We start from the raw sequence: 26,431 nt of genomic DNA, 5'->3' as shown, positions 1-26,431 counted from the left end.
ACATGTCAAGCTTAACACAAAATCAATATTGATTTGCGGTAGGAAATGAGATCTACCAAAAAAAGCCCTACCCCCAAAACCCACGGCGTGCTAATGCTCACAACTATCTGCATAGTTACCCACAAGGGGCCTGGGAACCAGCACTGCAGAACAGGTAAGAAAGTGTCAGCAATGCCACCAAGGCTCTTATTTTGGCAATTAGTACATTAGGAATCTTCCTGCTGTAAGATCTGGTAGTGCTCAGCAATAGAAATTATTACACTGCCAGAAGCGTACACACCCCAATATTCCTTTTGCTATCGTCTCATCACGTTCAGTTATCAGCTGACAGCAGGTATCTCAGTATACTCCACATTTCACTCCTGGATACAATATTATAAAATATTTAAGGGTTTTGCAGGACATTTATTAAGCACCATTAAAGGGACAGATGCTCAGATCCCTCCATTCCTCTCAATTTTTGTGCTACGAGAACTTCTTAAACCTGTAATTCTTAACTCCCAGTAAAACAAACTTCTGCGGCGAACTCGAATGGATGAGGCAATGAACAATTATTTCTCCTTCCTTCTTTATGCCACAGTAGACCCTATATTCAGCGAAGAAGAGCTGTCACTACTGCCAAATCTGGTGAGGGAAGCCGCAGAGGCAGTGCGGATTTCACGGGAGAAGCAACGTGTCTGCCACCAGACAGGTTCAGCAAGACAGACCGAACGCCTCCAAGAGCTGGAGCTTGCCTCTGACTTCTGGACCAGAAAGCTTCTTTTATTTACAACCGGTAACATAGGCAATTTTTACCCGCGCTCCACGTTACCAGTGATGGAAACGCACACGCTTCCACACTACGCAGGCGCACGGGTGCCTACAGGAGAGCGGGGCGCACAGCGAGAGGGGGCCGGGGCCCAGCCCGACCCGGCCCCTCCGCCGGAGGCTCCGCCCCCGCGCCGCGCCGCGCAAGGGGAGGCGGGGCAAGCGCGGAAGCATCCGCCCGCCCGCGCGCGCCCTCCTCGCGCTCCCTTTGTTCCAAGGCCACGGCCGGCGCTGCCCCTTTAAATCCTCCCTCCCCCACTCCGGCCCTACCGGCGCGCCGGGTTGAAGGCGCTGCGCCATTGGTTCCAGTGCCTCCCTCTCATTGGTCTCCGGGAGGACTGTCGCGTCCCGCCTCCCACGTTTCATAGGCGCCGCCGGCTGTTCGTCTAGAGCGTGAGTTCCTGAGTGGGTGAGGCAGTGGTCCCTGGAAACAGTTCCGGGAAACCCCGCGTGTTGCCGGGGTCGCGCCGCCGTCCATGAGGAGAAGGAGGAGCGCGCGCCATTTGCCGTCGCTGCTTGGGCCCGAGCTGCGCCGCGCAGGCCCCGCTCCGGTGAGTGCCCGGGGGGCGCGGGGGGCCGCCTGGCGCGGAGGGGGGCGGCTCCGGGGTCGACGGCTCCCGCGTAGGCCCCGCGGCGGGGTGTGCCGGCCGCGGGCTGCGAGTAGGCCCGGCGCGGGCGGGCCCGGGGCGCTCGCGCCGCGTAGGAGAGCGGGACGTGGGCGTCGCTGGGCGCTGGCCGCGGCGGGGCGGGCGGGCGGGCGGGCCGCGCGCGGAAGCGGGTACCGGGGAGCGGCCCGGGGGCGGGCCCTGCGGCCTGGCGCGGGAGGGCGGCCCGGCCCGGCCCGGCCCGGCGCGGGCCTTGCGTGGGGAGAGGGCGGTGCGGCCGCGGGCTGGGTCTGCCGCCGCTCCGCCCCGCCGTTGCGGGTTAGGTTTGCATGTGGCGGGGAGCAGGGCCGCGCTCTTCCGAGGGGGTAGCGGGGCGGGGCGGCCGCTGCGGCACGTCCCCGCTCCGTCCGCCCCCGGGCGGTGCGGGGCTGTTGCGGACGGCCGCTGGCCGCTCCGCCGGCGGGGCCGGAGGCGGGCTTTCCGCGGAGGGCGCGTCGCTGCTGCGGCGCGCTCTGAAGCCTTGCGGGGCCTGTGCTCGGATCCAGCTGGCTGCAGGCAGGGAGAAGCGCGCCGCACCTGCTCGCGGGTTCGCGCTCAGTGCTTCGGGCGGGAGAGGAACGCTTGTCAGGTGCTCCGGTGCAGAAATTCTGCAGAGTTCTGCTGCTAAGACGTTGTTTTTCTTAAACGATCTTTTACCCCAAGGCTTTATTAAATCTTCGAAAGTTCTGCTTCAGTACGCCGTTATTACTCGTATTTTTAAAATGAGGCCGTGGTTACCGGATCTTAGCGGCCTTGCTGCCTGTCAATTTTTGCACGTTGTTGGGATTTTCCTTCTCCCCAAATACTGCCTTAAAAGGATCCTGCCAGCAGCAGTGTGTTTGTGCTAGGAAGGATGTTAATGCTCATCAAACTGTTTTTTGTTTGTTTTTTCTTTTTTTTTCTTCTGTTTCCTTTGAAATTACACTTCATGTAACACCGAATTTTTTACGTAGCTTCTAAAAGTAGAAGTGATCCAACCAGAATTCTGCATCTTGCAGTGTAGTTTCCTTTTTAATCTACGCAAACTGTGGTGTTTGCAAACTGTCAGAGTCTGCTTGATAATTTTGTATTCTAGAAGCTGCATTTCCCATGAGTACTTAATATCTTTACCTCTCAGTTTTTCTGTCTAGATGTGAACACTGTTGGAATAGTATTTGAGCCTCCTGCTAAGACTCAACTTACTAGTTTTGACAAAAAGAGCACTACTTCCTGGTTTCTTAGGCAGAGATCTGAAAAATTCTGTAAGGATAAATTTGTCGGAAGAAAGCTCGTTTTTGTTGAAGCGTTGCTTTGAGCTGGAGTGCCAGGGATGATGTTCTGTACAACCCAGGCCCCCAGATGAGCTGTGAATGGCCAGCTCCAGTTAAAAACGAGCATGTATGGACTTTGTAGGTCAAGTTAGCAAAATGGAGTAGCTGCTGCTGCAGTCAGTGCTGTATTTTTCTGCACCTTGCTAACCTGCTGCGGTAAGGTCATCTCCTGATGGTAGTTGTGTGGATACTGAAGCATGGTTTCTGTGTGGGCTGTGCCAGTCTCTTGCTTAGCCTCATGATGGAGGTTCTCAAATTTTTTAATTCCATAGAGTTATGGAGTGGGAAAGGCTGAGAACTCTGTGCTGGAGGGGTGAAGGTGCTCACTACTGCGAGTGGTAAAGATAGTCTGCAGCTGAGATGCTGCTGTGCAAACCTGGCTAATGTGGGAAGGTCTTCAGGGTGTGATAACTTTAAAACAAGTTGTCTTGTAATTCATACTAATAAACACTTAGTGTGTTATAACTAAGCTGTTAAAAATGTACTTTGTGATCAAACAAGCTGTGGTACAAAATGAATGGCTATAAGGCCTTAATGTAGAAAATAAAGGGATGTGCCAGTAATGTTTGTGAACAAGTCAGGCTTTAATAAACCCCCAGTTCAGTCTTCTAATGCGAGTTCTAACCTTCTCGTCATTCGTGTGTTTCTTCCTGTTTTGACAAGAACCTTCTTGAAATGCAGGATATAACTTTGTAGAGACTATTTGTTTTCTTGTGATTCATTAAAAAAAAAAAAAAAACAAACAAACAAAACCCAAAAAACTTCCCCTCAGTGCTGTTTTTAGTGTGGTGTAACTTAAATGCTTCACATGGATAATGCATTGGGTAGAAGAAATAGTAACGTGAGCAAGCTGAATGACTTTGGTGAGAAGTTTTAATGTAGGAGTTAGTTATGCTTTCTCTGCACCTGAACTAAACAAGTACTGTTTAGTTCCTCCATGAAGTCAGAAGGCTGAAAACGGTATTGATGGATAACCACTGTGGAGCTGGTTATGGTGGTCTGAGATATTGTCCCTGTGCCAGAAATTGCCATTCCTGCTCATTTAAGCTCTTACTAAGCGTGTTTACCGTTAACTAAACTGTGAATTTATAATTTATTGGATAGAGTTATACTTAGATAGTCTGTGGGTGGCAACCTCTGTTAGAGGCATGATATAAAATGCAGGGAATAATAACATCATGGCTGTTTAACCAGCGATTGTCAGATTGAGACTGAGATCAAGTTTCTGTTTTCAAGATACTGTACACAATCAGGCTCAGGTGTGTGTTAATTTTTTTTTTCCATTTTCTAGGAAACTTACCATTTTAGCCATTTGAGTTATTAAAAATGAGAAGGCAGCTTGTTTCTAGGTAATTTAGAAGCATCTGTAGTTTTAACCTCTGACTTGATTAGAGCTTAAAAAAGAGACCAGTCACTTTGCAAACTAGTCTTTTGAGACTGGATGGCTAAAAACATGTTTTGTATCATAAAGTATTCACGGTCTCTGGAAAAACATTGTTGGCAGCAACACTGTGAAGTTTGAAACAAGAAAATCCTCCCCTTCCCCGCACACACAGTTCTGCAGCTCTGAGGTGGAAGCCGGGTGACTTCTCGGGCACCAGTGGAAATTCTCCTTGTCTTACGTAAAGCTGCCCCCAATGTGTATTTATTGCTGCTCGTTTGGTAAGCACCTTTGTGTACACTGTTTTAAATTCATCCATTTTTGCATGTTTTCAAGACAAATACATACCCCACACGTACTAATATACGTAGTCCTTTATTTGTAATCCACACTTAAAATCGTGTTGGTTCAACCAGTCTCCCTCTTTTTAGATGTTTGAGCTCTTAATGCAGATGAAAAACTTCTGAGTGCATGTGGCCTGGCCTGTCATGGGCTGAGTCACGTGACACACTGCACGTGTAAACATAGATATAACTCCTCTTTTTCTTTAATATGCTTCTAATTTTTTTTTCGAGGAGAACAAAAATGTTAATAAAATCACTGTGTGTTTTTGTTACTGATAAAATTCAGTTAAAAATATTTTTACTGAAAGCTACATCTACCTCAAGTTATCTAGAGGGAGAGCTAAAACATCTTTTTCAACCGACTTTGACACATGTGTCTCTGCTGAACTTGGAGTGCAGATTCAGTATTGTAAGAAAAGTAATTCTGCTTGTTGGTGACCATTCGGGAAGAAAAGTCAGTCTAATCTCAGATTTCAGGCCAAGCTTGCAGAGCCAGCAGGAAACCTATTACTATAACTGAAAAGAAATGGATTTCTTCTGAATGCTGTCAGGACCTGAATGTTTTGACAGCTATGTCACTTCAAGTTTTTCCAGAGTAAATTTATTTAAGAAAATATTAAATTAAGCTTATGTGACAGGAAATAGCTAAAATTTGAGCACCCAAACTTAACTTTTCTGGATGGTGAACATGCACTGCCTTTGACTGAAGTTCTTTATGCAAATACTAATTCTTAAGCAAAAATAAACCATGTAGCTACTGAATAAAAGTGCTGAGACTTGAACTACATTGTCTAAAAGCCTGCTTAAAAAAGCGTTTGATCAGCTGTGGTGCTGCATAGTAATCTGATACTTAGGGGTTAGTTATTGCTCTGCACACTGGCGTATGTTTGTGAGGAAGGTAGATATCTTTTCATACTGGTAGGCTGCAAATCTTACCTGTCAGAAGTCTGAGTTACTGCACTGCAGATGAGGTGTTTCTGCCTGGACACAGAATAGCTGTCAGCCTTTTGTCCTGTTGTAGGTGACACCGAGAATAGTGCCAAACTTTTGAGTATGTGATGCTTCGAAAGCTAATGTGGTTTCACAAAAAAAAATAGTGTCTGGAGAATCACCATAAGCTGCTGAAGTTCAGCAGGTACCTGCAATTGTTTGAAGTAACTTTTCTGTATTTGTTGGCTTAGCCTTAATTATTGGCAGGGTTTTTTTTTTTTGCGTACAGAGAAGATAATATGTGTGTGAATAACTGATTTTATAAGGCAGTAAAAAGGTGAAAACAAAAAAACCCCTCTCTTTATCTTTTTTTTTTTGTTTATATCATCCTATGGGTTTTTGAGAAGAGCGATTTAGAATGATACTGTACCCAAAGCGTTTTCAGTTTAACTAAACCCCCTCTGCTGTGCGCTGTTTCAAATTTGAGATCTTGCAGAGGCTATCTAGCAGGCATACATCTAGCTGGTTTTTGTTTTCCATGATTTTTATAACCTGTAGAAACTTCATGTTCATTCAATATTTTGAGAATTCAGTTAATACTTGTAATTAAGCATTATTGTATTCTTCAGGTAGCACTTTTTTCCTTCTGTAATTAGAGTAAAAGTCATGGTTGCTCTTAATTAAACTGAATTGCTTAGGAAACAATTTTTCTTTGTCAAGTAGCGGAGTGTGCACTAGCTAGCTACAGAAAACTTCCTTTCTTTTCTTCGCTAACCGCATAAAGAAGAGACATCTGACAGAGAGACGTGAGGCCGTATTACATCTCTCTATGATTCCCCTTCAAGTCAAGATAGCTTTAGTAAAATCACTACTTTTCTGTCTGAAGAAAAATGATTATTATTTTCCTTGCTCAAACTTGCAAATCTTCATAGGATATCTTCCAAGAAGTTCATGAGCTGTAGTGAAGGAGGGATGGGTATACAAGTGACTGTTAGAGGTGTGGTTATGTTTGGAGACTTGTTCTGCAGCATAGTAGATAGCTTGAGGCTTCAGTGTTGTGCTTGGTTTTTTTTGTGTGGTTTTTTTTTGTTGTTGTTGTTGTTTGTTTTTTTTTTAAAAAAACCCTGTTCTTGAATCATCTTCATACCTGTATTCCAGTACTTGATTGCATTGCTTCAACCATGCTGCATATGTCTATCTGGTTATCATTTCACTGCTGATCATCGACTTCTTCCCTATCTTTTAAAACCCGAGGCTCATTTCATTTCTGAACTTAAACAGCTGATCATCCTAATGTTCTCTGCTGGGTAGTTGAATTGCCTCTTGTCAGCCTTTTTATTTCAGAGTACTAAATGTCAGCTGGCTGGCTAATTGAGAAATTGAAACTGTTTTTTTATGAATTGGGCAAAGCCCTCTGGAATTGTCTGAGAAGATAGTTGTGCATTTTTCAATGCACATATTTGGAATCAGTTCGTTAATTCTGAAAGCAGTCTTTTTATTAATATAAGAAATGAACATGCTGCAGTCATGGCTTCCTTTTAAACCAATGAGTTATATGTTATTTAAAAAGTAGTTGTGATTTGTAGAGCTCTTATTTGAGTAAAACTGACAACAGGGAAACAGTTTAGTTGCAGCTTCAAATTATAATGTGTATTTGAGTGCAATTTTTCTCTTTCTATCCTTCCTGAGTTCTGACAGTGTCACAAGAAAGTGTTTGGCTGTTCTTATGCAGCATGTTGGGTTTGAAGGAAGACATGGCAACAAGCAAAGAAAGTGAAAATTAGCGAACGAGTATTGACATTTTTATACATTAAGCTACCCTGCAGGGTTATGTGTTCACTAAATTTTAAGCGATTGTTTTAAAAGTAGAGGAATGGGAAATGAAAATAGCACTAGCTCTTCTAATTCTTCGTTGAAGGATGTTATTCTCGTATCCCCGTACATTCTAGCTGCTATGGTAACCAGTTAACTTACTGACAATCAGCAGATAAAGTTTAGACATTGTTATGTACATGAAGTACCTTTTTTTTAAAAAAAAAAAACATAAATTCTTCCATGTACATTTTCCACAGTGTTAAGGGTTGTACTTTCTTTTGAAACTTAGATCAGCTGCATCCAAAAAGTATTAAATAAAACTTTTGGTACAGGTCATTTGCAGCATGTATACAAATTAGTTTAGATAAATCATGCATTGTCCTACAAACTAGTTATTTCTGGCTTATTGTAATGTAGCTCCTGAATTTTTTCCAGCAGCATAATAAAATGGCTAATCAGGTGAATGGTAATGCGGTACAGTTAAAAGAAGAGGAAGAACCAATGGATACTTCCAGTGTAACTCACACAGAACACTACAAGACACTGATAGAGGCAGGCCTCCCACAGAAGGTGGCAGAGAGACTTGATGAAATATTTCAGACAGGTATAATATGCATTTCTTGTTTCTGATTGGTTATGAAAGTGAGGGCATACCATTTTCAAATTTTTATAGATTAAGGTTTAAAAAAATCATTGGTTTTGATCTGTGTAGCTCTGAATGTTTTGCTACTTTGACTTCCCTACAGGCAAATTGGGTTTGACGTTGACTAATTACTTGACACATACTTAGTGTTGTATGTGATATCTTAGTTGCTTTAGGGCACAGAGCACTAGTTTCTTAGACGCTGTCAAATGAAGATGTATATTTGAGCATACTAAACTGTACTTTTTTTTTTTTTTTCTTCAATCCAAATCATAATTTTGCTTTTGCTTTTCTACTGTCAACTCCTCACAGTGGTTCTTAAACACTCAAAGGCTGGATAGGTCACTTAGTGAGGGAAGCAACTAGCTTGTCTTGCCTGGGACTACATTTGAATTGAGTCTGCCTGTGGATTTTTTGTTCTCTCTAGTTCTGAGTGGACAGTTTAATCCATGTTGGTTATTACACTGAAATGTTCAGTTTGACACTAACTGCTTTTCAGCAAAGTTGAGGACTAAGCTATCTAGCAAATCGAGTAATACCTTGCTGGTAGCAAGTGGTCTCTGCAACTTCTAGAGAGGTTTCTTCATATACAAAGCTGTTTTTTTATTATTTTGTTTTTGTAACCCCCTTATTATTTTGTCATATAGTCAGAGGTTTCCTTTTCCTTTTTAGAGTGTGTTCTGTGAACAGATTTACAAGAAACAGGAGAAATGCTCTATGCGCTGATCTTGAACGCCTTGGGGGCAAGATGACAGTTTTTGTTGAAAAGAGTCAAAATTCCACTGATCAAGGGAAGGCAGTTCAAAAACAATACCAACCTTCAGTATGATACTCTCACTCACGTGGATGATGTCTTTTGGAAGTCATTCACAGTGAGCTCTCATCAAGCCTTTACCAGCTTTTATTGGCTTTAGACATGCACTTTCTAACTGTGGGTCGCAGTGACGTGCACTTGATGATTTGAGAGAAGGTGTAAATGCCTAGGCAGAAGTGCTCGTGGGGCTAACACGTGTTGCAGTTAGGCTGTGTTGTGAGGAGTTCTCAAAGGAATTAAAAGCTTTTCATCCCAGAACCTGACTACCTAGTGTAATTCCACTGCATGAGTAACCTGAAAACATTTCTTCACACTTCCTTAATGCCACTGAAGATGCTTGCATTGTGCAGGGGTTTGTCAGTGAAGCAAAGTACTTCTGACACCTGAGGTAAATTTGGGATTGAACTTTGGGATTTTTAGTTTGCTGAGGTCTCATATGAAAGATACAGGTGCCTTTCAATATGCAGGATCACTTCTGAAATGTAGTCCTTGGGCTTGGCACTACTGTGCGTTTTTAAAATCATGTAGCAGTTAAATGATCTGTGTATTTTGGAGATCAAGCTGTTGCAAAGTGTGTGGAGTTCTTGGTATCTATCCTAAATTTCTCCATGTAGTTTAAAAAGTACCTGTCTTAGTCTGTACTTCTCACGCTCCACAGCTTATGCAAGTGCATTATAAAAGGAAAGAAAGAACCTGTAAGGATCCTTAAACAGAGAAAGTGCTTCAGAACTGGTCCACTGTTTCTTGGGGGAGTCTGTACCTGTAAAATTAACGTTAGCCTTTTCGGGTACATAGCAGGGCTCGAAATAATAACTTTTTTGAATTCTGGCTCCTGAACTGCATAAAGCAACAAAATGAGTAAAAAAAAGAAAAAAAAAGTATTTTAGATGTATAGGAAGTCCATTGATTTTTTTCTTTTTCTTTTGCCTTTTTTTTTTCCTTTTTGAAGTTGGAGGAAAGAGTGAACAAACCATTCTACTTCCTGATATTTTGTGGGGTAGAGCTTCATAACTATTTGATTGTCCCTTAGGTAGCTCCTTTTTCATGTACAATGGGATACCTGTAATGTTTACATGTCAGCTTGCTGTAGAGCAGCTCCATTCAAGAGAAGGAACTGTGAAACTCAAAATGAAGGACAAACAAACAAAATTCAAATTACTAGAAGTGAGCCAGAGTTCACTGTTTCAAACCCTGGTCTGTAATACTGCTTTTACGCAGCAGATTGGATTCCTGAATGTTAGAAAACTGTTACACATGGGATATAATCTTGCACGTCAGTTAGTGCTTAGGTATATACATTTTAATTTAACTTTTTTCATTGTTGTACTCATGTTTTTTTCATGTACTTGTGTAGGAATATGTAATTATATTAAATGTATAATTCTATTGCTATGGAATGTAACTTTTTGACTTTAAAAGCAAACTGCATAGTTCTTAGTTTGTATGAAATTCAATAGAAATCTGTAACTTATCTTTATCTTTAACTTTTAGGGTTGGTAGCTTATGTCGATCTTGATGAAAGAGCAATTGATGCTCTTAGGGAATTTAATGAAGAAGGAGCCCTCTCTGTATTACAGCAGTTTAAAGAAAGTGACCTGTCGCATGTACAGGTAAGGTGAGAGCTCCAGGAGTGTGAGCACATAAGTATGAATAGTGTTCTGGCGCTATTGGCAGGAGGGTTGTAACTCAGAAATTCATTGCTGTTGCTGTATTCTAACGTTTCAAACCCAAATCACAAGCCTGTTAGAAATTGCCTTACATGTGTAGGTATTTGAGTGCAAAGCGAAAGTTCCCAGATAATAAAAATGAACGTGCTATTGAGAAAATAAGGTAAAAATGCTACCTGGAATCTGATGATTTTCTTTCAGTCTGACAGGTTTGCTCAATTAATTGTTATATTTTTCTGAAGAATTCCTTTGACGTTTTGTTTAATTGCATTGGCTTGATATAGTGACCTCACAGTATGGAGTATAAGATTCAGTGGATTCCCAGGGCTTTTCACATGCACAATTGAATTATTTTGTAAATTGTATCTACAGAACAAAAGTGCATTTTTATGTGGAGTTATGAAGACCTACAGGCAAAGAGAGAAACAAGGCAGCAAAGTACAGGAATCAACGAAGGGACCAGATGAAGCAAAGATAAAGGTAACATTTAGAAAGTGGTGCTTATTCTGTACTACCTGGTGTATCACCTATACACAGACCGAAGTAATTTTGAATGTACTTAAAAAACCTCAATACTGCCTGGGTAAGAATATTCATGCTTGCCTTTAAAGAAATGTATATGTGATAGAGATTGAAAAGAGGTTGGTTGAAACGCAGATCTTCCTGACTACACAATTGCCAAACTGCATGGACATAATATTATGTAAGGTCTATGAAAACATTGATATCTACTTAAGAATTGTCTTGGTTGTCCTTTTATATTAAAGCTTTTATGCAGTTTTAGAATTACTTTGAGACCGATTGGACATTTCAACAAGGTATTAGTATATTAAGAAACTCTTCTGTTGTGCAAAAATCTTAAGTACAGTGCGGGTGAAAAGAATTGTCTCTTCTGGGGTTCTTGGGATACTTCGTGTAAAATGAAAAATAAGGGAAAAGAAAAAGTATTTTTTTTTCCAGTGACCTTACACTATAAAACAAATGTTGGTGTTTGTGGTGGTTGTTTTTTAAACCCGCAAAATAGCAGGGTTTTTTTTAGGTCCTGTCTGTCCATATATGCCTTGTTCTCAAATGTGGCAAGGAGCAGATAAGGAAATGCTTATCTTAGGACGCTTTTTAAATTTGTATTTTAACCTGCTATCCACCCCTCCTAACTAATGTGACAATTTTTTTTTTTTTCAGGCTTTGCTAGAGAGGACTGGTTACACTTTGGATGTAACTACAGGACAGAGGAAATATGGGGGCCCCCCTCCAGATACTGTGTATTCTGGTGTTCAGCCTGGTATTGGAACAGAGGTTGGTGTATACAGACTAATCTGTTATTTTGTATGTTTGTGCAAACTGATAGATAAGAAATACTTGGAAGTAAACTATATTACAAGTGAAAGTTAGTGTTGTAGAGGAAAGTGTTCTCATATGTTTGTGTGTCTTAATCAGTCTTTCTTACTCCTCAGTATTCTGCAAAAGACGGGATCATAGGTAGAGGCGGGGGAAAAGCAGGTAGAATATACTATGAAAGGCTGTGTAAAATTTTTTAAAATGTAAAACATCATTAAATTGTCAGACTTCATGGTTCGCCCCAAAGCTTATGGTCCATCACTGAAAAAGTGACCGGTGTAGATATTGGCTGTATAGATATGTAAAAGCGTGACTCAAAGGTATTTGACTCTGTTTACAACATAAGTGGAATTTAAGTGACGGTAGCAAAGTTTTTCATGGAAAGTGCTGAAAGTGAAAGACTCGGGTATTGTATAAAGGTACTCACACACAAGGTTTTGAAGAGGACAACTGAGACGGTGTTGTCAGGGTGATTATGTGGTGGTAGAAAGTATTATTTAATTGCACTATGCATTAAAATTAGGAAACACTTCTTTACAGAGAGGATGGTCAAACACTGGAACAGGCTTCCTAGAGAGGTGGTTGATGCCCCTAGCCTGTCAGTGTTTAAGAGGTACTTGGACAGCACCCTTAATAATATGATGATAGTTAGCCTCTTTAGGAAGTCACAGGAAAGCCATTAAGTTGTCTATGCTTTAATACTATTAAGAGTATTTTGATACTATTGAGACTATTTTTAAGTTTCCTGAAGCTTGCTAGAATGGGTAGCCTGTGGAAACTCCCTGAAGATAGGAACATAAATGCTTCTCACATGAAAACCCCAGCCAACTAGTTATAGAAACCATACCTCCACCAAATTAATTTGTTGCTGGCATTTTGTAGGATTTAACAGCTCATTACTGCTTTAAACGTGCCACTTGGTTTCACTGACTGAGATGCCGAACACCTTGCTGACACTGGTGTATGCTTTATTAAATTTAGTCTTTAGCTTTTGCTGTTGAGCTCTGAGGCGTAGTAATTAACAACTTAAACATGATCTTACGATGTGGTAGACTAGGCAGAGCATGTTTGAACACAAGTGCCTGGAGATTATTATGGCACTTCCCCCCCAAGATGTATCAGATCTTTCTACTGTAAATATTTGTACACCAACTAATTTGTCTTATTAAAACAAAATGGAATTAATTACACATTAACTGTAGCTTTAACATCTTATAGATGTTCAGCCTATTGAATGCTCACAATTGTCACAGTGATTCTGTGGTTGAAGCTGTCCAATGTATTTTTTTCAAGTGGGTGGGCTTTAAGAGCAGCTGGGCCTTTTTGGAATGTGATTCTGTAATAAATACAAAGTAGTCCCAACTATGTGGAAGCTTGGAGGAGAACATAATTGCAATAGGATTTGATATTAAACTCGAGTATTTGTGTTAGTTAAGAATTTGCTGCTCCAGCGTAAAGCATTTTGCTTATAGTGAGGTCACATCGTGTTGATGCTTGGAGATGTTTATGGGAGCCTTTACTGGATGAGAATGGAAGCAATTACTTGGGTGTTTCTTTCTGTCCTTACACAGGCTTTGTCACTTGCATCTGCAAATACTGATGACTGCTTATCCTCAAGAGGCTTGTACGGTGCTCCTTTGTTTTGCTTAAAATGTCTAAGATCTTTTTTCTTACTTCCTGTTGCACCAGCTATTCTTAAAGATGATTGGAAGGGTTTTAAAGATTTTTAAGAATTCCACCTCCCGACCCCTGCCCCGGCCTAAGGAAAAGTCTAGTCAGTAAGCTTATCGGGAAATTCAAGGTCATGATTGAACCCGTGCGTGTTGCTAGCAAGCTTTGAGCAAACTTCAGTTTGGATATGAAAATGCTTGAGCTGTGTATTTCCTCACTTAGTTATTCTGCAAGGTTTTGGTCCCTAGCGTGTTGTTTTGTAGTTATTTCTAAACCGTTTAAATACTCTCAGTCGCACAGTTGTGGCTAGTCTTTGATACAGGAGTTCTTTTGGAAATTCTTCTGTCAACTACCAGATTAGACTTCAGAAAATGCTGAACTTCTTGAACGTGTTTCATTTTATAGATTATTTTTGCATCCTTTGAGATGCTGAAGCTTTTATGTATACCATCGAGAAGATGCTTAGAAGCGTCACAGTATGGATGATTTCTAAAGAGAATATTCATATTCTGTGAAGAAAAATAAATTCATTGGCAGGGGGAGATAACTAGAATGGGTCCTTGAGCTGAAAGGTAGGAACTGATGATTTGCGTAGCTTATCAAGCTCTGCTCAGGTATGCTTGCTCTGTGCTAGTCATAGTTAATAATTTTACTAAAGTGTATATGCAAGCAATAGTGGAAAAAAAAATTGTATTTTTAATTTCCTTTTTTTTTTTCTAACATAAAACTACTTTAAGTTGTCTCATTGTTGCTTAAAATAAGCCAGTTCAGCAACATTGGAGGATGTATAGACAGTAGTAACTTCATAGCAATTTCAGTAACTTCTGAAATTAAGTGCAGAGAAGACAAATATAATAATAATAATAAATAATATATATATTTTATATAGAATATATATAAAGAGACAAATATAATATAAAGAGAAGACAAATATAATAATAATAATAAATAATATATATAAATAACATAATAAATATTTATAAATATTTATTAAATTCAGTCACAGCAAGGAGGAGTTTAAGTCTGCTGCTAGTCCAGGATGATGAAGCTTTTATGCAAACAAGACAAGTATTCAGTGTTTCAGTTAGATAATGGTGGATGGTAAATCCAACCTAGGGTCATAGAGTAGTTTGGGTTGGAAGGGACCTTTAAAGCCCACCCAGTCCAACCCCCCTGGCAAGGAGCAGGGACATCTCCAACCAGATCAGGTTGTTCAGAGCGCCGGCCAACCTGGCCGTGAACGTTTCCAGGGACGGGGCTTCTATCTGCATTTGTGAGTAATGCCTAATGAGGTTGAGCTGTATTTGCTAAACAGGACAGGTTAAAATACATGTTTCTCGCTGCTCATCTTTGGTCTACTGACTGAGAAGGTTTTAGTTGTTAAATTCAGGAAAACTTAAGGATCTTAATATATAGATATGTATTTTTCTTTAGAGGAGGGTAAAAATAAAAATCTGACATGCGTATGGCCTGTCCAGACTAATGTTACACCAAAAATTAAGGAGGTAACTGATGTGGTACTTGATTTCTGTCCGTCACGTTTTAGTATAAATGAATATAATACTATTTAAGACACGATTTGAGGAACAGGAGGCTTTATTTGTAACAGTGAAATACCAGCCCTTTGACCCACTATAATAGGGACAAGGGGAAAACACTCTTCAAAATCAGCACAGTACGGCTAGCATGAAGAGAATAATTGACTGAAGTCTGGACTGGTTGCTGGATTGGTTTCAGTTTCGTTGAGGGGTCTCCAGGTGAAGTAAATCCTACCTCTAAAGTTTTGAGAGACTTTCAGTGTTTTTCAGTGATGTGAATTAAAAACTTGAAAATTCTGTAAATAGATTACTTGCCCATAATGTGCTAAGATGATGTGCTAGGTTAGATGTCTGTGTAATGTTTTTGACTGTATGAAATGGAGGCGTTGCTACATGTCCTTTTCAGAGCTGAAATTTATTGGATAAGTATATGACAAACAATCTTTGAGTGTAGTTATCAAAAATACAGAATTACTTGTAGCTCTGTGAATGGTAAGTTAGTGTTGTGTCTACTCCTCTGTGGGTGCATGATTAGAATTTGTAACAAGAAGTCAGAGAAGGGTTGTGAGGCTAACTGGCAATCTGGAGAATGTTATGTCAGTGGAGATACTGGGACAATTTAAACTGCTTTTGTCCATAATAAATTGAATTGGAAGAACGAGATACTGTAATAACTAACTTAAAAAGCAATGGTATAATAAACTCAGCAGTAGACAAAGTTGTGCTGAATTTAGTACAGAAATAGAACGTCATTTTTGTACTGGGAGAACTGTGAGGGTTTAACCTTTTCACTGTGCCAGAATTTTTTTCCACTTTTTTTTTTTTTAATGAAGACTGTAGATTTGGATGAGATGAAGCAGTCATGTGGCCTACGTTAATAAGCACTTAAAATCTTGCATTTAGGAAAAAATGGCTGCAAAGCACATGAAGAGCACTATTAAAAGGAGAGAGGTTTTGAAGAAGCTCTTGCAATAGTGCAGTACACTTCTGTTAGCTTGCGAAGACAACAGAAGAGGGTCGGTTGTTGAAGTAACTGAAGGACACATCATCTTGTGTGCAGAATTGGATTGCACCCCTCAATGCTCTGTAAAATTGTTCAGGAAAATGAAATAGAGGTGTGGTTTTTTTTCCTAGTTAAGACTTTCCATAATTAATCTTCTGAGACAGTAATAAGGAAGAAGTAAAATGGAGTACTTTATACAGGTCCTTTAGGAAGCAGAACTCAAAAAAGTAAGTCTAATGGTCAGCGATTCCAGCAGAGGCCCACAAGTGACGCGGTTGCATCCTGCTTAGACAACATCTCTTGTATTGCTGATGCCGCCAGTTTCCAAAGTTTTTCCACAGTACTCTTGTTGTGGAACAGAAAAATGAAACATCTGATATTTACATTTTTTTGGTATTTCAGCAACTTTATTCAAGCTTATCAGTGTATCTAAAAAAAAAAGTTACTGCAGATGTTTCTTCTAACCCTTGCAAGATGTTCACTTGGTGTTTGTCATGTCTAGTGTTGATCCTGTAGGTCATCAGTGTTTTAAGTTTACAGGAAAAGGTTGATGACTTCCAGCTTTTTTATTACCAAAAGATATTTGAAGCTAAAATAAAGAGATTTTGTTCTTAATGGGTGTTTGGAATGTTTGGCTGGTATTAGCAATTCAGAGATTTTGAGAATTCAGAGGAGAGCTGCAGTGGTTAAACAATTTGAGGGGGGGACACCTTTCTGAGGGAGACCTCAGCTGAAAAGATTAAACTCCTTAACAAAACTTTGCCAAAGTTTATTGTCATTGCTGTATCTAGGGAAGAAAAACACAAGGACTCCAGATTTTCCCAGACAAATATTAAAACGTTCAATTAGTGGAAGCTGAAACAAGTACAGACTATAAATAAGATTACAGTATATATTAAAAGTGGAAAATGCATTGGGTCATTAAAGGATTTTTGTAGAATTTTTTTTTTCAGTCTGTAGCATTCTAATGAAGACTGAGTTACAGAACGCTTCAAAAATACTGCAAGGGCAAGGAAGTGCTTGACCTGCTTTGATACCCAACTAGATAGTCTGTAAGGTCTTTCTTTTTCATTGCCAAAATTATAACCAGGTAAGAACCATTTACCCCTTCAGTGGTGCAAATTTTCAGCCTCTTCAATATAAATAACAAAACCGGGTTTTCCATATGTAAAACCTAGTACTAACAGCAGGAGGTTTAGAGGACTTGATGGGACATACGGTAAATTGGCTGCAGTGTTTCTTCTGTGATGGTTGATGTTGCAGTGTGTTTCCTTTCTTAGGAACTTCCAAGTATTAAAAGTAAGTTTGGATTTCTGAGAAAAGCTTTGTTTAAGTGTGTCTTCTTCACTTTTAGGTTTTTGTTGGTAAGATTCCCCGAGACTTGTATGAAGATGAACTGGTACCACTCTTTGAGAAAGCTGGTCCTATTTGGGATCTGCGCCTCATGATGGATCCTCTTTCTGGTCAGAACAGAGGTTATGCTTTCATTACTTTTTGTAGTAAAGATGCAGCACAGGAAGCAGTCAAACTGGTGAGTAACTTTATTTTCTGACTGTAAAAGAGATTATCAACATGCTTGCTGTTTACATTCTCTTAGAAAACAAAATTTCTGAAGTATTTCATTAAAGCATCCATTGACAGACTCAAAATTTTACTTTCTCGGAAATTGCCTCCTGATTTGATTTAGTATATACAAATAGCGTTCTGCTTTTAGGACTAGTCTCCTGTGGCCTACTGCAGTCTGCTAGAGGACTGGGGTGATTATAGTAAGAGCTTATTTGATTACAACTGGAAAATACATTCTTCGAGCTTCACTGTATTTCAAGTTTCTCACCCTTCCTACTATAAAGAGCTGATCAGAAATGCTTTGTTTTGCTGTGGCTGCTGTGGAGGAAGTCTCTGACTTGGTGCTTTTTAGGGTTCACAGTGGCCTTTAGTTCTTTCCAGTGGCAGTCATCCAGTCAGCTCACTGCATGGACACCTGACTTGGCCTGCACCTAGACGGTTTGGCAGAGGACGCAGAGCAATCCCTACAGAGTTGAAATGAGAGGCAGCACGCATTGGGGCCCTGGTTCATTTGACCTTGCTGCTGTCTGAAAGGAGGGAGAAGAATTAGGCAGATCGATGTGCATCTCCTAGGGTTTTGGATATGGCTGTGAATACGGCTTGTACTGCTTTGAAGCAAAACAGGTGAAATGCTTTCTCATTTGCTGTAGCAGAATTGAGCTGATCCTGTATGAAGGAGGACCGGAAAATCTAAACATCTAGTTAAGCCTGGGGGTAGGGAACCCTGAAACCTAGAGAAACTTAAGAAGTGATTCTGTTGTTTTGTAAGGGCTTCAGAAGGTATCATTGCCTCTAAATGTCCTGGTGTTTGTTCCCTCAGATATTTTCGCATATTTAGCAATAGTTGTAGTTGTTACATTAGGCTCTTCCTCAACTAGGAATTGCTGGTCCTTGCTTAGGCTGCTTTTCCTTTCTAGAACCTACTTGGATGTTTCCTGAAGGAGATGCACAAAATATGGTTTTGCAATTGACTGCTTCTGGGTTTCAGTGTTTGAAGTTGGTGGATATGAGTTACTGTCACTTATGAAGGAAAAATTGTTTTCAAAGTTTCTTTTTTTTTTTTGACCAAGTTTAAGATGCTCAGTTGTTACTTTAAATTTTTACTGATTGAGGGAGATGAAAGGGAAGGTGCTGAAGTGACAGGAGATGTAACAAGTGATGTGCCACTGATGGAAGACTGGCCTCTGTATCCTGGATGTTGCACCAAATAAGTGAATTTCTGTGAATATATTCCTCAAGTCCTGTATGGGGTTTTCCTTCTCCCTGCTTCCTTCACCCTACCATTATCCAGTAATGGGGCCAGACTTGCAGTTAGGTGAAATATTTTCCACAGACTGCTGGGAGAAAGGAAAATAGGGAAGACACATGCTACATTTTGGAGCTAATTAAACCTTGGTAGCGAAGTGAGGTTCTTTCAGAAAATAAGCTTGAAATTTTGAAGTCTTGGTTTCTCCACAACAGGTGGGCCTTCTGCTTGTGTTTGCAGGTACCAGTGGGGATGGGATTGATTATAAGTAAATGGCTTTGTAAGATAAAAGCTAATTCAGATTATGTTCATGGGACTGGAACACAAGTTTTTATGTTATGAATCACTGATCTATGTGAAGCAAAATTCTGATGGTTTTGTCTTCCTTAAAGTAGCCTTGTTTGATAGGCTGTGGTACCTTAGCATTGTTCTAGTTCTTCTAAATATGAAGAGGGTTACTGAAGGTATTGCTCTGTCACCTGTATGGCTAAGTCTCAACTAGGGTGTAAAAAAGGCTGAAAACTTGCTTTTAAAGACTTGGATGAGACTTTCAGAAGCTGGCTGATAGTCAAACATCCATCCTCTCAGATTGTGTTTGAAAATCTTAGCTAAAACAAGATGATGTCTATCTTGAATACTTATACTTTTTTTTTTTAATGGTACAAGAGTTCAGCCTTTTAAAGGCCTATCAGGAGGCTTGGTGTTCAGAGTAATTCAACTGCGGGTACAAGCATGAAACAGTGGGCTGACTTTTTTTTTTTTTAAATGGGAAGTTTTAAAACATAACAGTAAATTTTTGAGTTCCAGCATTTACAAGGTCCAGAAAATCCCGAGTGGGGAGAACAAGGTCGTGCAGTGATTCAGAATTTTGAGTATTTCACAAATACGCTCAGTGTTTAAAAGCTATCAAAATGGGAGAACTCGTGGTGTATCTGTAATGCTATGTGTTTGTTTCTTAATAACAGCAGCCATGATTAACACTGAAGGAAGCAGTCACCAGTTGTCTAGAAAGATCTTTCAAGTCTGAGATAAAAACAGTAGATGATGAATTCACTCCGTGCAACTTATGGTTGTTACATGTTGTTCCCTGTACATCAGTTTGTGTGTAGCTTTCCATTCAGCAGGATTTCTGAAGTTCCTGTGGGAAATATAAGCTTGGCAATGTTCTTCCAAATAAATGGTGACCTGGACACTGCAGTTTCAGTAGTTCTCTTGCAATGTAAATTCCATGTGCTATGTATAAAAACAGTAGACAATTAATAAAATAGCTGATTTTATGATTTTGGGGATCTTTTAATCCATATTATTGTGGATAAAGCAAGTGAACGGCTTTTTATTTTCTCAGTGTGACAACTATGAAATCCGTCCTGGGAAGCACCTTGGAGTATGCATCTCCGTGGCAAACAACAGGTTATTTGTTGGGTCAATTCCAAAGAACAAGACTAAGGAAAACATACTGGAAGAGTTCAGTAAAGTCACAGGTAAGACCTTCTTAACTGGTTTGTCACACTGATCCCAAAATACCATTCAGTCTCTCTGTTTTCTAGGTCTAGGTATTTGACAGATGTGTTCAGCTATAATTTAAACTGTTGACAAGTTGGATTCCAAGTTTGTTTCTGGTAGAAATTTTGTATATCAAGTATATTTAATGGTGGAGTGTAAAGGGACTAGTATCTGTTTCAGTGATTGTTAAAAGATGTAAGTTTACAGTTTGAGATGGAAACAGCACAAATAAAAAGGTCTAATTGTGTTAGCTGTTCTAGCTTCCTGTTGAAGGCTCTGTATTTATAACTGAATCTACAGTAGATTCTGCTTTCACAGCTGAGAAGTTTTTGGGGTGTCTAAAATAAATGTGGTGTTGAGAAATGATGGGGAGGAGGGAATACTAAATTAGTTTAGAGGGCATATTATTGTAGGAATAGTTAATGACAGATTAATTTCAGTCCCAGTTCTTGGGAAGGATGCTTCTGCTTTAAACAAGATACTGAAGTCTTGATCGCCTGCTCTTGTTCCTGTCGGAGAATTTTAACCTACTGCTGCTTTTTTAGGATTGCTATTTATAAGTACTTCAGGGAAGTGGTGAAAACAGAAGGTGAATATTCAGTTAGTTATCTCTTCTCTTTTTGGAGAGATACAGAAAAAATTATTTCCAGCTTCCGCTGGAGGCAGGGAAGATGCCACACATTAATGCTGACTGCTTTTCAAAAATGTAAAAATGGTAAAACAAAACACAGAAAACTTACACTGTGTGAACTGTTCAGGTTGATGTTTTGCAGGGCCGAATTGTGAAGTAAGTTTGTTCTAGAGAATTTCACCTGCTAGGTTACCTCTTTCTAGGTAAATTGTGGATTGCTGGCTGTTACTTGTTTTGCTTATCTTGTGCTCCTTCCCCCTTTTAGGTGTGAAATTCAAAGGTTGTGTGTTACAAAAAACAAGTGTAGGCATTTTAGGGTAGACTGTAGATTTTTTTTTTTCTTCTTTTGAGGCTTAATACTAAAGACTTTTTTTTTTTTTTTCCAGAGGGTTTGGTGGATGTAATCTTGTATCATCAACCTGATGATAAAAAGAAGAATCGAGGATTCTGCTTCTTGGAATATGAGGATCACAAATCAGCAGCACAAGCTCGCCGCCGCTTGATGAGTGGGAAAGTAAAAGTCTGGGGAAATGTTGTGACAGTGGAATGGGCTGATCCAGTAGAGGAACCTGATCCAGAAGTCATGGCAAAGGTCTGTAAGAAGTTAACTGGATGCTCTTGTGCTTTGGGAGCAATTTCTTTATGCCATAGTGAAAAAGATTTGTTTCAGCTGAGAGCACTGCTTGTTTTGAGGCACAAAAAGCAGTTGGAGGGCATTTTTTAATAAGCCATGCAGACGGGCATGGGCACTGCAAATAGTTGCCATTGTAAGGCATTAGGAACTTGCTGTTGTAACCGGCTGTTCACGTTTAAACTAGTAGTGTACAGGGGTTATCCTAGTGGATTGGCACATCAGTCTGTTCATTATCTGCTTCTGCTGATACTGAACGCTAGGTACTTCGTAAAACTGTTTTCCAGAGTGACGTGAAGGTGAAGTTCAGCAAAGGGAATGACATGGTCTTTATCGCTGTGTTTTGGGATAACTCTTTGCTGCTCTTGAGGTCTGTTACTAAAATTTTACTGGGATTTGTAGCATCCCAGAAGCAGAAAATCAAAGTTGGATATTCTTCTGATCATGGCAGGGAACTGTGGAAGGACAGAAGTTGTAGAAACTTCATACAGGTAACTACAAGGTTCCTTTTTTAACAGGTACAGAATTTATAAACTTACTCAAAATTTCTTAATGTGGAGAAGGGATTAACATCTTACTAGTTTCCTTTTGAGGTTTGACTTTTAAAGACTACAGCTTTCATTCTCATTTTTTCACCAGGTGAAAGTTTTATTTGTAAGAAACTTGGCCACTACTGTGACAGAAGAAATTCTTGAGAAATCTTTCTCTGAATTTGGAAAGCTGGAAAGAGTAAAGAAGTTGAAGGATTATGCTTTTGTTCATTTTGAGGACAGAGGTGCAGCAGTGAAGGTAGGTTGATTATTCTTTCCTAGCTGAAGTGATGTGTTTATTTTGTACAGATGGTTTTAAGAAATTTCTTTACAGTAAGTATCTAGATACGACAATTTGTAGAGCCCATTTAATAAGTTTCCCTTTGTGAGAATTTTAACACTAATAATTTTGTTCCTATGATTTCAGTAGCTAGGAGGATGTGAAACTTGAAAAGGACAAAACTGTAGCAAGTTAACAAATAGACTGGAAAAGAGGTGTAGACCAATGCAGGAGAGTCTAGAGAAGAAAGAAAGAAAAAAAAAAAAGATCAACCTAGACAATTTTTCTGAGGAAACACTGACAGAAGGTATCGGTTGTCTCTCAAAGACTCCCGTTTCAAGGCTGTGTGTAGTTTTGGAGTAACAGAAGTATTGAATAGAAGTTGAGAGATAATTCAAACAATGCTTTATGAAGAGTTAGAAAAATGGCACTAGCAACTCCCTTAATGCATTACTTATTTTTGACTCTACATGCTCCCTAGAAGGCTTCTTCTAAATAACTTCTTAAATGTCCGAGATCGTTATTGTAAGCTTCAAAGGTGTCTTCCTTTGTATCTAGAAGAAGTTGAGAAGGTCATTAATCTCTGCTGTTTGTACTTTGTGGATTGAATTCTGTAGAAATTGCTCCATCTGTTTTTTAAATCAATAGTTTATGGGGGAAAGGAGGAGGAGAGGAAGTGTTTTGCACTTGGGAGTCTTTAGCAAGTGTATTGTATGTGGTGTATGTGGCTAAATAGACAGTTGAAAGGCTCTTTACTCAACCTTACTAATCATTTTATAACCATATAATCGCTTACAACTTTCATCGTAAAGCCAGACTCGAGTGTTCTAACCTATTTTGGTGGGTAAGAACGTCACTCATGTTTAGTGAAGCTGAAGTCAGTTTGGATAGGTTTAGACCAGACACCTCCTGACAAGTTTTACTGTAGTATGTCTTTTAAACGCTCTCCAGTCCCTTTCCAGTCAACGTTACTTCTAAATGCTCCATTATGTTTGGGCAACTGAAAACTTGTAGCAGGCAAGAAAAGATAGAGATACTCTGCTGTACTGCATTTTATCTAATTCTCATCTTCTCTGAAATAAACTGGAATACTACCACATCTATCCCATGTGACTGACTTATGGCCACTAGATTGATTTATGAATGTTGAGAGATATTTTTGTGTATGAGTGTGTTGTTTGTTTTTTAATGAAAGCATTATTATTATATTAATGCGTAGTATTGGCTCCCTGATTCCAGTGTCTACTTATTGTCATACCCTCTTTGAAATAAATTGCCATGATCGCTAATGTTTTTGAGGCACGTAGCTGTATAGGCATGTAAAGTCTTTGTTAATGCAAATATTAATACCCAGAAATGTTAAATGCAAATTGGGTAACTCCAGGTGAAGAACTGGGCAGGTGTAGTCCTAATCGTATTTTGTTTATGTATATTAAGTTCTCTTTGTGCATGCATTTGATAATTACACATTACTCTTCTGGAGGATTCTTGCCTCACTTGATGAGATCACCAAATTTCAGTAATTTTTTGTTCCCCTTAAGTATGTGTCCTCAGAAATATTTGAATTTCCTCAGAGGCACTCACCTAGCCCATTCAACTAGCTAGGAAGCCCAAATATAAAAATACTTTCTCTTGTGTGCATGTGCTCTGCTTGGCTTACAAGTACAGTGAGTGTTCATGTCAGTGTGAGTAGGGAGAACTTCTGTCAGTGTGTTTCTGAAACACTTGTGGGAGACATGAGAACATTAAAAGTGATGTTATGTCTGATTTTTTAAAAAATAATGCTCAATATGTTTAAGCCCATTCTTTTACCTTATGATATAAAGAGAATATTTTTTTTTTTTTAATGCTACTTCACTTCAAAGAGGGGCTTGAAAGAATAATATCTAACGTTCTGTTGAAGTAGCACAGAAACTAAGCACATAGCATAGTTCAGCCTGGAGCAGCCCAACCATCTGGTTTCTTTCAGTAAGTTTTAGTTTCCTTTTGAATGGAAACAAATATTTAGATGTTTCTCTTGATTTTTTGTACAGGCTATGAATGAAATGAATGGGAAAGAGATAGAAGGGGAAGAAATTGAAATAGTGTTAGCAAAGCCACCGGATAAGAAAAGGAAAGAACGTCAGGCTGCCAGACAGGCCTCCAGAAGTACTGCGTGAGTGTTCATTCTTGCACTACTGTAATACTACAGAATGAATATTCTGTAAAATATGAGCTAGTTTAGAAGAATCTGAAAGACTTATTTTCTACATGTTATGTCTTTTTAATCGACAAGGAGAAATTTATACTTTATTTTGGTAGACTTTTGAAGATAAATAATTCCATGTTTCTTTTTTTTTTTAATAGGTACGAAGACTATTATTACTACCCTCCGCCTCGCATGCCACCTCCTATTAGAGGCAGAGGCCGTGGAGGGAGAGGTGGATATGGCTATCCCCCAGATTACTATGGCTATGAAGATTATTATGATGATTATTATGGTTATGACTATCATGACTACCGTGGTGGCTATGAAGATCCCTATTACGGCTATGATGATGGCTATGCTATAAGAGGAAGAGGAGGAGGAGGAAGGGGTGGGAGAGGTGCCCCTCCACCACCTAGGGGGCGGGGAGCACCACCACCAAGAGGTAGAGCTGGCTATTCACAGAGGGGGGCACCCATGGGACCGCCAAGAGGAGCCAGGGGTGGGAGAGGGGGTCCTGCACAGCAGCAGAGAGGACGCGGTGCTCGTGGAGCCAGGGGCAACCGTGGGGGCAACGTAGGAGGCAAGAGAAAGGCAGATGGGTACAACCAACCTGATTCCAAGCGCCGTCAGACCAACAACCAGCAGAACTGGGGCTCCCAACCCATCGCTCAACAGCCGCTCCAGCAAGGTGCTGACTATGCCGGTAACTATGGTTACAATAATGACAACCAGGAATTTTATCAGGATACTTATGGGCAACAGTGGAAGTAGACAAGTGAGGAGGGATTGAGAATATTGGAAACATAGAATTGGCTATAGCTCTACATCCTTCACAACAAAATTGGCTTAATGTTTCATCCTTCAGTAGCCATTGGCTGCCATTTGTATTGGGCTGAAGAATCACTCTATTGTGTATATACTCGAGTCTCTTAGTTTTCTTTTTTCATAAACGCACTTGGACATTACTGGGCTTGCAGAATTCCTGAACTCCATATGGGGTTTCAATGCTTTTATCATTTTAGCCTTCATTTTAGCAGTTTAAAAGCAGGAATGGCACACTGTTCAATCATGATTTTGCAGAACCTCTGGTTTTGGACAGTTTTGTTTTGGTTTTTTTTTGGTTTTTTTTTTTTTGGATTTGGGATAGACTACATAGGAGTATGCTGTACATAAAAGTAAAAGCTAGTGCTTTGTCTTAGTAGTTTTAAGAAATTACAACAAATTAAGTTTTCTTGTATTGAAAATAACATGATTGTATGTTTTGCATTCCTAGAAGTAGGTTAACTGTGTTTTTAAATTGTTATAACTTCACACCTTTTTGAAAATCTGCCCTACAAAATTTGTTTGGCTTAAAACGTCAAAGCCGTGGCAATTTGTTCCTTGATGTGATTGTATTTCCAATTTCTTGTTCATGTAAGATTTCAATAAAACTCAAAAATCTATTCAAAACATTACCTATTTCAAATTCAATTGTGTCCTAAAACATTATTTCATTGGTAATTCTTGCGAAAAACATTGTTTTCAAAGTATAACTGCCTATGTGAGTGATCAAATTCATGCAAAATTTCTTGTGCTTGCTAACATGTAGCACTCTGGACATCAGACTGAAATCTAGGAGAATTTACAGATAGCCCAAAGGGCACTCTTTGTTTAATTGCTGTTTAATAACTTACCAGCATCTAATTTTTTTTTTTTTTTTTTTGCTTTTAAAAAGTGTTGAAATGTATCCAAACATTCATGGAGATCTAATTTAAATATAATCTTCTAATGTAATGTGGAGAAGGAAGCAGAGCGTACAATGGTGTTAATTCTCTTCCTTTTTATTACATACTGGGGAGTCCCTCTAGAGGCTATTCTGTTAGGATCCAGCCGTATTGTATTATTCAGTGTACGGACATGTAGGGCAATGGTTTTGATCTCAAACATCTTAGTCTAATTTAAGATAATATTT

At 39.6% G+C, this 26,431-nt stretch overlaps 1 protein-coding gene across 5 annotated transcripts; it reads left to right on the top strand.

Moving 5' to 3' along the window:
• The first annotated feature begins 1,217 nt into the window (after positions 1-1,217).
• HNRNPR (heterogeneous nuclear ribonucleoprotein R) lies at positions 1,218-25,934 on the top strand. 5 transcript variants are annotated; one of them, XM_086765167.1, is made up of 11 exons: positions 1,218-1,358; positions 7,670-7,835; positions 10,180-10,298; positions 10,728-10,835; positions 11,538-11,651; positions 17,260-17,436; positions 20,063-20,198; positions 21,238-21,443; positions 22,122-22,271; positions 24,326-24,447; positions 24,639-25,934. In XM_086765167.1, the coding sequence occupies exons 1-11, from the start codon at positions 1,284-1,286 to the stop codon at positions 25,249-25,251; spliced, it is 1,986 nt and encodes a 661-aa protein (XP_086621293.1). In that variant the 5' UTR covers positions 1,218-1,283; the 3' UTR covers positions 25,252-25,934. The 5 variants fall into 5 exon arrangements, with proteins under 5 accessions (XP_086621293.1, XP_086621295.1, XP_086621292.1 ...); XM_086765166.1 differs by having other exon boundaries at positions 1,228-1,358; positions 7,667-7,835; XM_086765164.1 differs by having other exon boundaries at positions 1,239-1,358; positions 7,649-7,835.
• Positions 25,935-26,431: the final 497 nt, after the last annotated feature.

Source organism: Chlamydotis macqueenii, chromosome 22, assembly GCF_036417535.1.
Source record: "Chlamydotis macqueenii isolate bChlMac1 chromosome 22, bChlMac1.mat, whole genome shotgun sequence".
NCBI lineage: Eukaryota > Metazoa > Chordata > Aves > Otidiformes > Otididae > Chlamydotis > Chlamydotis macqueenii.
The sequence above is the reverse complement of the archived record's forward strand: the minus strand, read 5'-3'. Positions and strand labels throughout refer to the sequence as shown.

Coding starts and splice junctions, on each gene's coding strand:
- HNRNPR (XM_086765164.1), top strand. CDS start 1,284: ATGAGGAGAAGGAGGAGCGCGCGCCATTTGCCGTCGCTGCTTGGGCCC. Junction 10,836..11,537: donor CAGATGAAGCAAAGATAAAG/GTAACATTTAGA, acceptor TTTTTTTTTCAG/GCTTTGCTAGAGAGGACTGG. Junction 21,444..22,121: donor ATCCAGAAGTCATGGCAAAG/GTCTGTAAGAAG, acceptor TTTTTTCACCAG/GTGAAAGTTTTATTTGTAAG.